Source organism: Sinocyclocheilus rhinocerous, unplaced genomic scaffold (assembly GCF_001515625.1).
Source record: "Sinocyclocheilus rhinocerous isolate Xijiao unplaced genomic scaffold, SAMN03320098_v1.1 scaffold2256, whole genome shotgun sequence".
NCBI lineage: Eukaryota > Metazoa > Chordata > Actinopteri > Cypriniformes > Cyprinidae > Sinocyclocheilus > Sinocyclocheilus rhinocerous.
Genome location: NW_015657297.1, coordinates 293,056 through 307,205, shown reverse-complemented (window position 1 = coordinate 307,205; position 14,150 = coordinate 293,056). Strand labels below are relative to the sequence as shown.

General features: G+C 36.3%; 2 protein-coding genes across 6 annotated transcripts in view; both read left to right on the top strand.

Annotated features, from left to right (window-relative positions):
• LOC107720965 (eukaryotic translation initiation factor 4H-like) overlaps positions 1-5,038 on the top strand; it is a 22,345-nt gene extending 17,307 nt beyond the window's left edge. For all 3 annotated transcript variants that reach the window (XM_016528808.1, XM_016528806.1, XM_016528807.1), the window contains 3 exons: positions 909-1,052; positions 2,892-3,007; positions 4,062-5,038. In XM_016528808.1, coding sequence (XP_016384294.1) covers positions 909-1,052; positions 2,892-3,007; positions 4,062-4,067 — 266 coding nt within the window. In that variant the 3' untranslated portion in view covers positions 4,068-5,038. The remainder of the gene's footprint in view (positions 1-908; positions 1,053-2,891; positions 3,008-4,061) is intronic.
• A 2,414-nt stretch (positions 5,039-7,452) lies between these two features.
• The window catches only part of LOC107720964 (E3 ubiquitin-protein ligase rififylin-like), a 21,182-nt gene continuing 14,484 nt past the window's right edge, over positions 7,453-14,150 (top strand). For 2 of the 3 annotated variants that reach the window (XM_016528805.1, XM_016528802.1), the window contains exons 1-2: positions 7,453-7,639; positions 12,985-13,170. In XM_016528805.1, the coding sequence (XP_016384291.1) occupies positions 7,607-7,639; positions 12,985-13,170 (219 nt within the window). In that variant the 5' untranslated portion in view covers positions 7,453-7,606. Of the gene's footprint in view, positions 7,640-12,981; positions 13,171-14,150 lie in introns of all 3 variants that reach the window. The other variant, XM_016528803.1, reaches the window with a different exon arrangement.

Here is a 14,150-nt window from a genome sequence, read left to right as displayed (position 1 = left end):
TTTTAATAATAATTACTATTATTAGTGTTGTTATTATTATTAATAATAATAATAATAACACATAATTAATATTTTTATTTAAATTATTATTTTTTAATTTTAAATTATAAAAGTGTTTTGGAAAAATTATTTATTATTATTATTATTATTGTGATATTTTCATTGCAAGTATGCACTGTAAAGTTATAATGCAGTAATGGAAATCATTGTCATCACAATATTAATTTAAAATAATAATATGTTAATAATAAAAAATGTGCATGCATTCAAAACAACACAATCCCATGATGTGTACAAAATATTAAATAGAATATTTTTCATATAAGCAAATTATTTGTCAAACATATCAGTGAAAAAAATCATAGTGGACTGTAATTGGCTTTTTTTCAATATGCAAATTAAGCTGCTTATTTTTATTTGATTTTGGGGTAAAATAATTGACGCTACTTGGCTGTTTTTGTGACATTCACCCTATTATGGTAAATGTTTTTCTCACCCACTTTTACAAACTGAGGAAGAAGTCAAAATAGTGTTTGAAACCTTGTTGAAAACAACCCAGAATATTCCTTTAAACAAGTCGCAGGACTTTATCAGCAGGGATTTTGGTATTGCATATTTATGTTTTGGCTTTTTCATAAATTTTAAGTTAATTTTTGAACGTCGATCTCTCAGGGACTCCATCTCATTGCCATCAGTCATGTTGTCAGTGGAGTCTCCCTGCTGGTCTGCAGTCAGATTTCCTCCCAGATTGAAGTCGCCTATAGATACTGATCTGGGATCAGACTTCATATTTCTTAAGCACTGTGATATTTTGCCCAGAGCCAATCCTGGATCAGTATTTTGGTGCAACTTTGCAGTGGAGTGGGAGAATGACGGACGAGTTACTCACACGCTTCCTCTCTTCACAGGATTTAGAGATGAGGACTTCGTGGGTGGGAGGAGTCGAGGAGGCGGTCGCCCTGGCGACAGAAGGGGGGGCGGAGGAGGCATGGGACGCTTCAGAGATGGACCTCCTCGCGGAGGCCAGGCAGACTTCAGAGAACCCTCTGACGGTGTCACACATTTATTCATTCTGAAAAAACTTACCTCTATATATCTGCTTTAAAGTCAACGTGAAATCATAATGGGCCGTATTTACTCTCAGTACATGTTCCTGCTCAGACCTCTACAGTGCAAGCAAATCACTTACATAAGCAAAAATGTTTCAGTTTAGGCGACTAAATGTCTAATGTTAGCCTTTGGCTACTAAAGTGGTAAATTTCACTTGCCAGTGTCTGAGTTAAGCCCAAAGTGTTCTTCGTTTTTTTATGTGTCCGCAAGGTACCGTGTACAGTACATATAATGCAAATTTCAACACCAGATTAGTACGCACCATCGGTTTTTGTAACGGCACGTACTTTGTACTTGCAGGTCGCGATGCGCATTGAATGTGTTTTGCACGAATCAGTTGTTCCACAAGGTGGCAGCTCTGACCCGGGCCGCTGTTTTTCAGTAGAAAACCAAACTAAAGAGACTGAACAACAACAGACGGCTGTGCTGACGAGTGTCTGTGAAAGGGTTATGAGAGAGCAGCAACTTTAGATTAAAAAGTAGAGCTGGACAAAGATGAAGCTTTCTAGAGCTCATGTGTCGACCGCCTGTGCTAAATGTTTGTCTGAAAGCATACGCTTATGTACATGTAAAAAAAAAGACAAGTATACTTTGGGCTTTAGAGGCTAAGAGTAAGTTTTTCTGTTCACCTGCACTTGAACACTCTGACTGGGCACTTAAAAGTTTTGCTTTGTCATTACAGAGTCTTACATGGCTTTCAAAATGAGTTTGTTCAGAATTTAGTCTTTAAGAGCAAGCAAAAGCCATTGCTGGCCTGTTCTTTCGGTAGTGGGCGGGGCTAATGCACAGACATCGATCTCATTGGCTAATGCTCACCTTTTCCGTCCATGTTTTAATTGCTGCAAATCAATTCGAGCAAACACCGATAATGTAATAAATATGAGCAGCTTATCAGACCTTAGATTGTTTTATATAGTATTAGTGTAGTAGTATTTCATTAGTAGTATTGTTGCTGTTTTTTAAAGAATTGACTGATTGAAACACCACAAACCTATAAGTTCTAACATAGATAATGTTGATTTTTTTTTTTTTAAGTTGTGCTTTCAAATCATATCACATGGGATTGTATGTTTGTAAAAAAACTGCCATGCATACAAAACATTTATTAGCCAATGCAGATTCTGTTGCCAAGGTGTGTGTATAGATGGTTGGTTTTGTGGATGTGGACAATTCATTATTTCAAAGGGGAGAAAAAAAAAATCTTTGCAATGTTTTAGCAAAATGCTGACTTTCAGCTGAACACCAAGGTAAACCAATTTGTTAATATTAGCAATTTAGAGTTAATGTTAACTAGACCTTTACCATATCAGGTATCTATGTTAGTGTAATTATTGGCCAGAATTGTAATATTGCTGCATCTATAATATTACCAATAGCAACATTACTATTTGAGTATTGTTTTAGGGTGTAATGCAACTGAATTCTTTTATTATTTAAATGAATATATTATAATTGAATGCCAAATAATCAATGCAAAGAAATGGATTCAGTCAGAGGCCCAAATAAATATGGCCTGATTCCTGGGACAAATTTTTCATCCTTTCCACAATTGACAACACAAACTCTCACTTAGATTTATCACCATTGTTATTGAAGGGCCAATTTTTATTTCTTTTTTTTGATCCAGTCAATTCCCAATTGATGGCCCAACTTCACTTTTTGAAATTTCAGAAGTAAAATGGGTTGCACATACCATTTCACGTTGACTTTAAATGATGTTTTTGGCACTTGCATAAATTATACAATCACACCTAATGTCTCGATTTCTCATTTTTCCACAGAGGAAAGAGCGCAGAGACCAAGGCTACAGCTGAAGCCGCGTACAGTGGCAGCTCCCCTTAACCAAGTGGCCAACCCCAACTCTGCCATCTTTGGGGGTGCCAAACCCAGGGAGGAGGTAATTCCCAAAGACAAACACTAAGAGACTGCAGCCTCCCTTGGCGCTCCAGAAGGATGGAAGGGAGGGTGGAGGAGAGAAAGAAGGGGAGGGATATACGGGGAGGGAAGGGCGAGGTCCGGGGCCGACAAACAGCGACGGAAAAACGTATCATGCCAACGGGAATGCGATAAGGCCTCTGTCGTCATTCCTACCTGTTAGAGATGAACAGAGTCCCTACGAATTCAGATCGCGCGTGACTATTTATTCAACCGGGGAAAAAAAACACACAAGACCACGCCCACTTCGATCGATCGTCATGACACCTGCACACACCAGCGAGCAGCTTGTGAATGCATGGCAAAACTGTTTAACAATGGTTTTATGTCCACCTTTGCTTCCCTGTAATTAGTGCCTGCTCTGTACTGTAGTTTTCGTCAGGGGAAAGTTCTTTCACATCCTTGGTGAGATCCGAAAGGTTTTTTTTTTTTCGAGCTGCTCTTAAATGGAATGGAACTGATTTTAAATGTTTTTGTTTGTTTGTTTGTTTGTTTTCTGGCTCGTTTTATAGCTGTAGACTAAACTACACACGTCAAGCCTTTTGATCGTGCGAAAAATGACGACACCGATTTGGTTTGTGCGCTTTTCTTGCGGGGCAGCTAGCTAACGTTTCCACAGTTGACATTCGTAACGACGTTTGCGAAAAGCAGTATTAGGTTTATGGGATTGAACGACCGTTGTTTTGAGATTTTTCTCTTTGGCGTGCTTTCCTCACGATTTCAGCCGATTCACGTACGCAAACCTTCGAACGCACACTGGATTGTACATGTGGTGCTTGTCCTCTCCCGAGTCCTCACGGTGCGTGTAAATTGAGGTTAAAGCACAACGTAGTCCAGCTGTACAGTCAGTGTTCGGTTTCGGAGCCGTGCGTCTTAGTAGATCTACACAGTGCAATCTTTCTGTTTGTGTTGAATTGATTATAATATTGCAGAATGTCATGTGCAAAATTCACCATCTCCTACAATGGACCCTGTGTAACCATCTTGTTCTTGTTTTATGTTTCCGTTCTCTAAAGAATTAGTATCTGTGTCAGTGTGGCTGCATTATTCCGGAAGGCTATACTGGATTCTACTGGCTTTGATCACCATAAAATCTTTCAAAGACTTCAGTGACACGCAGGCAGGGGCACGAGGTGCTGGTCTCCTCTCGAATCCAAACGAGCCCTCATCCGATTGGCTTAAAAAAGGACGTGGAGGTGGGGGCTCTAGAAAGGGGCGGGGCTCAGTCTTAACTCCGCCTCTGCCTGTCCTCGCTGGCTCCACCCACACGCCGCAAAGAACCCAAACTTGGAGGACAGCATCTCCAGGTTGATTGCGTTTAAGGACTTCGACATCTCTTTCCCTTCCCAAAGTACCTTTGTGTTTTTGAATTTGTAGACGCGCGGACGTAATTGCCGCCGTGTCCTTTTTATATTTTGCTCTTTACATTTCTTTGCTGTATTTGAGGATTAAAAGGTTGAGCTTGATTCTTAATTAAACCATTTCAAAGTGAAGAGCTTTTTGAGTTCTTGTTGCCTCGTCTTTACGAAAGATTTTCCCAACCTGACCAAATCCTGGCTCATCCAGAGCTTTCGGGAACAATGTGCCACATGTTTCATTCATTTAGAAGAGTATGCATGATAGGTTTGGTTGGTGACACAAGGGTCTACAGTCTACAGCGACATCCACAGCTTGACGGCAATGTATTTCTTTCCAGACCAGAAAATCTAGTAGAAACTATGAACCATAACACCATCAGTACTGCCTTTCCATATGAAGCTAATTGAACAAAAATGAACTGCTCGCACATTTCCAGACACGCCAGTGACGCCAGGCGCTGCTGTAGTTTCATCGAGTGTAGAGTCCTCATGGGAAATCCTTCTCTTCACATTTTACTGGATATAAATGAGGAAGTTCGTTTTTTTTTCTTACTGTATAATGGAGGTCAGCTGTTTTTATTCTTTTGTTTTTTCATTTTCCTACACTGTTAATGGCAATAAATTGTATCATCTTACAGTGTTTGAAATGAATGTGTTGACATAGGATAACGGGATGAATTTATTCTGTGTCCTGTGAAGCTAAATGGTGTTTGAGTCATTTGAAGTACAAAAATAAGTTATTTTACCTAAATTCAACCTGGCAGTTGGTTTATCGCAGGAATTGTGTCGTAAGCTTCGAGAACAAGGTAACAGAACTTGTCAATGCAAGACACAAAGTCTTATCTTTGTTGGGTTAACAATGGTCTATACACTGAGTCAAACACAGGAAGTCTTTATTCTCAACATAGGAGACACGTGATGAGTGATTGTTTTGCATATGTAAAGAATAAAAGATTTGAAGAGGAGTCCCTGGGTTTGGGGTGTCAAATGATCTAAATACAAGGCAGTTTGGCGGGTGATTCACCAAAAAAACAAACTTTGTGAACAAAATTCTAACAAACTTGTGTGAGTCTCATCTCCCTGTGTGTTCAATAGAAGGAAATTTTGAAGAATGTTGATAACTAAACGGGTGACTAGCCATTGATTTCCATATTTTTATCTCTTTTATTGCAGTGGCTACTTTCAATTATTTGGTTACCATATTACTATTTTGCGCTCAACAGAAGAAAGAGACTCCAACGTGTTTCAAACAACTTAAGCAAATTACAGTTTTCATTTTGGGGTGAACTGACCTTTTAATGTCTTGCGTTTCATCCTTAAAAATTCAGGTTTGACAGGAATAAAAACAAGATTGTGTTCAATGTGTAGTATATTTTAACATTATGCCAATAGTTCAGCTGACAAATTTCACTAGACGAAAACCCCACAAAATAGATTGAACGTTGGGTTTTGAACATTACGTGATCCCGTACCATTGTAAAATTCTTTTAATTTGTGTAAGTCTATTCCTCACAGCCTCGTAAAATTTATATGCTGTGACTATACCCTAATGTCTAGTATTGTGAAAAAAAAAAAAAAAATATATATATATATATATATAACAAAGACTGCTTAAATGTGTAAACATATTTGAAATAAAAATGAAATAACCTTTTTTTTTTACTTGACGCTGGAACAACATGACTGTGGTCAATATGGATCACGCTCATGCCTTGAACAACAACAACAAAAAAGTAAATGCTGTATTTGGAAAATTCTAAGTCCAGGTTTTAAAATATCGAGTGAAAGAATGCAATTATTTATATTTGTGGTGACTTTGAGTCCTCCCCCTGTTGAAAAAACCAGCATATGCTGGTTAGGTATGTTTTGACGCTGGTTTAAGGTGGTCCTTTGCTGGTTTATGCTGGTCCTTTGCCAGCACATGACCAGCATAAACCAGCAAAGGACCAATTTAAACCAGCAAAGAACCAGCATAAACCAGCAAAGAACCAATTTAAACCAGCAAAGGACCAATTTAAACCAGCATCCCAGCGTCAAAACATACCTAACCAGCATATGCTGGTTTTTTCAACAGGGCCATGAGCTTCAGCTCTTCAATATAATCAATAAGATTTGAAGTGAACGAGAAAACGAATATGGACTCTAACCGATACAGTCAAAAGTTTCACTACGTTACATACTCAACTCTACAACGATAACGAACTTGAGTAAATGATAAAAGATCTTGTGTGTCACTTAAGCAAATGTAACAAAACAAGCTAGATTCTCCAGTCAAGCTACCATGCACGTTATTTCTTATTCCAGCAGAGGTCGCTGTCTTCAGCCTTAAAATTCTATCTGATCCTAATTCAGTTTCTCAGATCAGAGAAAATTAACTGTCTATACAATGAGTTCGGCAATTGACGTTTCCTTTAATGGGTCATTTCTATTATAGGCTATTTTTGTACTATTCTGAAAACGAATTCAATAGCTCGTGTTGTAATTTAAGAAATTTCTATGAAAAGATATAAAATACTTCCATAAATGTACTCTGGTTGTTCTCAAACATTTAAACTTATAAGCTGATTATTTACACACACACACACAAAGATGAAAATAAAGCTAGCTAGTCAGATTTCTTTCTAATAGCCTAAGTTACTGATATTTGTGCTTTTGTCTTACCGCCAAAAAAATAACCTCTTGTAGTTAAATGACTGATAGGGTTATAATATGACTAATTAAGACGCAAAGTATTATTTGGGATATGAGAAAAATATAAATTATGAAAAATAAAAGCAATATGGTGAGACATTAAAGTATGATTTCCTTTTTTGAGTTCCTTTAATATTAAGCTTCCTAGAGGAAGTTTAATTCATATTTATTTATTTTTTACAGAAAATTAGCAGAAATAACCATATTATACTTACTATTATATTTAATTTCTGTTATTTTGTTTTTATATATATATACATATATATATATATATATGTGTGTGTGTGCGTTCGTAACTCAATGAGTGCGTCAAACGCGTTGACGTTCGACGTGCGCGTTCTCGTGTTTTGAAGTAGTCGTGCGCGCGCTCCTGTAACGACTCGACTCTAGTGCCTCACAAACCGAGACATCTGAAGTGCGTGAGTTTGTCCAAGTTCAACCATAAAATTAAAGTCTAATAACGTCTTTATTTGTTCGGTGAGGATTATCGATCAGTTCAGAGTTGTGGACATATGCGGCTGCGGTTTGCGAGCGCTTCGTTCGAGGTAAGTTAAGTTTAATATCGTCCTCGCGACTGAATAAAGAGGGTAGAAATTACACAAACTCTGCTGTCTTTTACTTTCCCTCGCATTGTTATATCTCTTCAGTGTTTAAAACGCTTTAATGTCAGCTTTGTCACTGTAGTTTTCGCCATTAAACTCTTGGTCGCATGAAACTTCAAAGTGTGATACTATAGTCTGTAATGTGCTAATACTTCATTATGTTGGCTATACTGTAAACTATGTTTATATAATCCTGATACAACGCTTTAAAGTGTGTGTAACTGTATAGAATCCAGTGTAACTTATATAGTGTATAATTTCAATTCTATAGTAATTGTATATGCTCGTTTTACTTTTCTGCTAACGTTACACGGTTGGTCTTGGTCTTGAACAACAGTTGTCCTGTTTTAAAGAGGAAGTTTTAGAAGAGTGAGCTAACACACGGATGTTTGAGGTTTCCAGGTCATTGTGTGAGCTTTGAATCGCGAAGCTGATTTGCACAAAGAGGAGGATATGATCAGAGTAATGTCCAGATCCTCGCGTTCAGCACGCTGCCTTTGCTTCTTGCTTCAAAGGAGAATGGGCTTTTCACAGCAGAAGCACTAAATGTGTTTCTTTGTTTGGTTTCTCTTTATAGATGTCAATGGCTTGAATTTTATATCCCAGGCTGTCTGTATATGAACCTCACATTTTACAATCACTGACTCATTTTCAAGGTGAGAACACTAATTAAACCTACAACCTTTTATGCTAAAAATAAAATTACAATGCTATTCATACATTCAATTACCTGAATATACACCTATTCATTTAAAACACGATGAACATGTATTTTTAATGGCTGAATTAAAGTTCATTTTTCCAAGAGTATGAAGTAAAACACGTCAGGGTGGATTCATTGTCCTGATATCATAATGAAGAAAAAAAAGTCTCATTAAAATAATGAAATTCTTGAAAAGAAAACTTTTGGCATAATATTTTATGGTTTCTTAAACAAACAAAAAAAATGAACATGCCGCTCACAGCTTCATAATATTTTAGATACTATTTTTGTCTGCCAAATCAAGTCATATGGCGCAACTGCAGACAAAAAAAAAAAAAAAAAAGCATAAAATTGGAAATGGTATCATAGAGGCTTAAACTTTAAAAGATCAGATAATTTGACCTTTTATAACATGGCAAGATTAATTGAAGTTTTAAAATCTCATAAAATAGTTTGACTCCTTAAAAAAAAACAATGATATTTATAAATTAATAATTCATGATATTTGTAAAGATGACACTTAAAAAGTGAACATGTGTTCAAGGTGTAAAATAAAATAAAAATATTACACTGTTTTACGTGATGGTTACACCACATAACATTTTTAAAATCATTCAATCGAAACTGTCCATAGAGTTTTTTAAAACCAGCATTAAAAAAAAAAGATTACATTCTAAGAACTTGGCACATGTGTTTTAAACTAGAACTTTAAATGATTTTTTCAATTTTGTTTATTTTTGTGCCATTCAAAATTTGGGAAGTGTGATGTCATGATGATGATGATGTCATTATGACTTGCTGCTGATGTTAACGAGATCTTTTTCGCTGTGGCGTGACCCCCATTTCTCTGCTTTGCAAGCGTTGGTATTTCCCTCAGAAAATGCAAATCGAGTTTGTTCTACTTTCTGTAACAGTGTTTCCAGCGCTGCTGATAAGCCTTGGGTTATTTACCCAATAAGGACCCAGTAATGGCTGTTAAATTCTTGTGCAAATAAAGATCTAAACCCAGATTCAACATTCTAGTAAACTATATTTAAACATTCTATTTAAAAGCAAACAAAAATAGTCATGCATTAATATGTGCTTTATAAGTACTAATAAACAGCCAATATGCTACTACTATGCATGCTAATAAGCAACTAGTTAATAGTTCCTTAATCTAAAGTGTTGGTGAGGCACATTTTAATAAAAATATACTATATAACATTTTGTCAATGATCTCATTTATTGTATGTTTGAATAAATCTGTCATTAAAACAAGTTATGACAGCCAACAGTGACTTGGAATATCATTAATCAATATCATTAACATCACATAATCACATAAATATATCACAATCACATAAATATAATCTTTAATATCACTGCTATTCAGTGCTGTAATTTGACGTGACCGGCTGAAGTTGGACGTGCACCATGGGCAGACCCGACTAATCGATCATGAGAATCGTTGTCGATTATTTTCATTATCGATAATAATCGATTTTATCGATTAGTTGTTGCAGCCCTACATAATATCATTAACAAGTTAATATAACATCTGCTTTATGTGCAGTTTCAATTTTTGTATACAACTCAGATTTTATGTTAATTTGTTATATTTATGAATATAAATTGACTTTGTTTATTTTAACCTTTAATCTAGTAATATGCCAACTGACAGGAATATATATATATATATATTATACAGTGACTTCAGTGCAACTCTTTTGTGATTTAACATGTTTTAAAATTAAAATTAATTGTAGACATTTATTTACTTACCCTAGGATAGGCTCCAGCATCCCTCCAACCCTGCATAGAGCAAGAAATTTGGAAAATGTAGATGGCTATATCTATTTATTTATTTGTCAAAGATGTTATGGTGGTATAACCATCCTGAGCTAACAATTAAAACAATAAATATTATTTACAACAATCTTTGTCTTAAATTCAATAAGTCATTGTGGTGCAACCAACATGCAAGAAGCTAGTTTGTTGTTGTGACAGGTAAAACCCTCACATCCTGCTATCTTAGACTCTCATGAGTGTCAAAACCAGTAAGTCTCTCAAGATGTGTAAGCTTGCATGTATTGTGGTTCAAGCAAAATGACAATACTTTTTACTTGAGAGTTGCACCACTTGACCTCACAGTTTTCTTGTCATTGTGGAGGTTCTGTTAGCATCTCTTAGGCTGATCAGAACGGTTTTGGATGTAGCTCTAAGGGAGATTATTTTCTTTTTTTTTCCAGGTTTTGTCAGAGTAACAGGATCCTGTTAGCTAGTCTCTTTCTTTGGGCTTTGTTGCTTTTTGAGGCAGAAATCAACCTGATTGCTTGTTCTTTCAGTGCCAGGAGAATCTTGCTGGGTCACCATGACAGTAACTGTGTAATGGCACTGGTTAGCACTGTAGGCCGTGAATAGAGTGCCACAGGAGAGTCCGGCCAGTTCTGCTGGGTGTTATTTGACATCTCAGTTGGCTTTGCTTTGTAGTCTCTTCATGATTTTTTGCAGCATGGCATCGTCTGTACAATCACCAAAGGGCATTGCAGCATGTCCCAAAAGTAATATCTGTAATATTCTCTCTTTATTGGCCACTGTTGCCAAAACTAGAGAAGGACATGAGTACCTGGCAACGATTGATCATGAAAACACAATCACGTGATTTAACTCTTTTGTTTTTGTTTGTTGTTCATCAGACACCAATTTGCATCAACACTGTTCACACTTGACTTTCAGTCTGCCGTTTGCGGTCAGCACTCTGAAGATGATTAGATTTAGATTGCAAATGAATGGAACTGAAGGTCTTGATGTTGTTTTGAAACAATCATTGCTGAAATGTGTATACTGTATTTTCATGGTAATGAATTGCATTACAAAAACAGGTTAAAAACAGTGGTGTCCTCTTAAAAACAAGTAGGCCTATAATAACTTTTTTTTTTTTTTCAAATGACAAAAAGAACTGAATGTTTAAGTACAATAAGACAAAACACAATAAAATATAAAATAAAACGAATGTTTACAGGTTAAAGTGCAAAAGAACGAAACTGTGAAGAACAATAACAAAGAACCAGAACATTTTAAACCAATATCTAGATATCTTTTTTTTTGGACTGATATGTTTTAGTCCAGATTAAAATGTGAAAATGTGTAAGTGTAAACAAATGTTTAGAATTAAATATTAAGTCTTTAAGTATTAGGTGTTGTTTAATAAGCACCATTGAGAATAAAGAACATGCAAATACTGTTTGACTTCCTTCTCCATGATAGGCATGTGTCAGAAACAGAAAATTGTGCACCACCACAACCAGCGTTTTAACCAGTTGATGGAGAAAAAAACCCTAATGTGCAAAAATTAGAAAATATACCTAGAATTATTCACCTTTTTTTTGAGGTGCCTATGATAACAATACTGTCCATGTTCATTACCATAGTATATTGTATTACCAAAAACTAGCAAATGTCTGTTTGAGAGCCATTTTTGAACATTTTAATGACTAGACTTCAATATGATGCATGTTTAGAGCACCAGCAGATTACCAGAAATCATTTTCGAGGTCAGACAGCTTTGATGAAAAATTAGAAAGACAAATGTTTTTTTAGGAAGAATATGTCCTTTAATTAAACATTGCACAATAAGACAAAAAAGAGGTGTCAATTTTGCTTTAATGTTGACAATAACTACTAGGGCTGGGTTTTGACACAAATTTCACGATTCGATTCTCATTCACAAGCTTTCGATTCGATTACCGATTCGATTCAATATCGATTATTTTGGATCTATATAAGGTACAGTACATGCCAAATTTTCTCAAGGAAAACAATCTCTCAACTAATGCTGTAAAATATACATGTAATTGTTTGAATACTGCAATACAATGGACAGAATTTGAAATCTGAGACTTTTTCATATTAAAAGTACCAAAGCACAATGCTTATTGCGATATATTGGATGGGAAGTGCCGTTCAAAGTTCCGTCCATTAACTGAAAACAGGCTAGACTAATCGATTCTTGGGATTATTTTTTTTTATACCAGCACATCTTACTGGTGTAATATTGCTATCATGGTAATATCCTTTGGACAGTGGTGTATGGAGGGAGTTACCCACGTCTGCTGTTTTTACCATCCTGAATGATTTATCTTATCAGCTAATTCAAACACTGTGACCAAACCGTGAGAGGTGTAACCATGGTAGTGCTACTGGATCAGCCAGCCTTTATTTGGCTGTGAGTGAGATAGGGAGTGTGTGTGTGTGTGTGTGTGAGAGAGAGAAGGATAAAGTGTCATCCTAGTAGGAGTATTGCACAGCTCCTGTGGTTTAGACGCACCCAGCCTTTGAATAAATGATGGAAGTACTACTTCTTCAGCCAAATGACTTCAGCTGAGAGCTTGCCGGCCATCCTGACTGATGCTGGAAGAACTTTTTCATGCTGTTAATTCACTTCCGAGGGTATTGATTTGAGCAGACCAATCTACTTTTTAAGAAAGTACATCCTTTGTCTTCTCAGAGTAAGGTGGATTGATTGTATTTGAAGACTGGGTTGATTGAATTTGTGGTGCGATTAGCTGTAATCTAAGAGTCTCTTATCGAACTCTTGCAGTAGGTGTGGAGCATGTGGGCCAGCTGCTGCGCCTGGCTCTGTCTGGATGATTCCACCGTGGACGACACCAGAAGTAGCACACGTCATCAGGCCTTCACCAACTCGGGCTTCAGCAGTTACCCATCTCCCCCCGCTCCAGAACAGACATGCAAGGCCTGTGGAGGTCGCTTCGACAGCCACGCCAGAAAGGTAATCATTTTTATACTGATGTTAGTACAAAATGATGTCAAGTGCTTGTGAATGGCTTTTTTTTTTTAAGGTTTAGTGTTGTAGTACATGTCTCACATGGTCATGGAAACACTGGAAATAACAGGGAATTTTAAAATTGTTGACCTGGAAAAGTCATGGATATTTATATAATGAAAGAGATTCATGTTTGTATGTGAATGATTTTTTCCATTTAACGATCCTTATCCAATCACACATTGACTGTTAAGGCCATGGAAATGCATTTGATTAAAAAGTCTTTGAGGGGATAGTTGACCCCAAAAAGAGTTTATAAAACCGATTCCTGTTCTTATTTATGATTAGTTAAACCATTTGAAGTAAAATACTATATAAATCAGGCTAGTTGACATTGGAAATACTAGTAAACTAGTCAAAATATAGTCTTTTTGATGTTATGTTTAAAAAAAAATATATATATTATTTTGAAAATTGGATATCTGGATATTCACTAGGGGTGCTCCGATCAGGATTTTTGAGGCCGATCACAGGAAGCAGTATCTGCCGATACGATCACCGATACAGATCTTTTTAAAGCCTTTTTTTTATCATGTAGAATTATTTATAGTGATGATCCAGTCAAGATTTTTAGACATTTATTTAGGGCCTGAATTTCATTTTTGAAAATGAATTCCCCTCTTAGGTGAGTCTTGTGAGAGGGGATTTTTTAATTTGAGGGGTAGAGGGGGGCATCTTTTAGACATTTTTCAAAAATATATATTTATCTCACCTAAATGTTTGATCATGCACTGCATTTTTGTTTTGACTCTTTGGGATGGCACAATAATGCGTTGTTCACTTGCAGAACGCAAGCTTCTCTCCAATCAGGATTTTTGAGGCCGATCACAGGAAGCAGTATCTGCCGATACGATCACCGATACAGATCTTTTTAAAGCCTTTTTTTTATCATGTAGAATTATTTATAGTGATGATCCAGTCAAGAT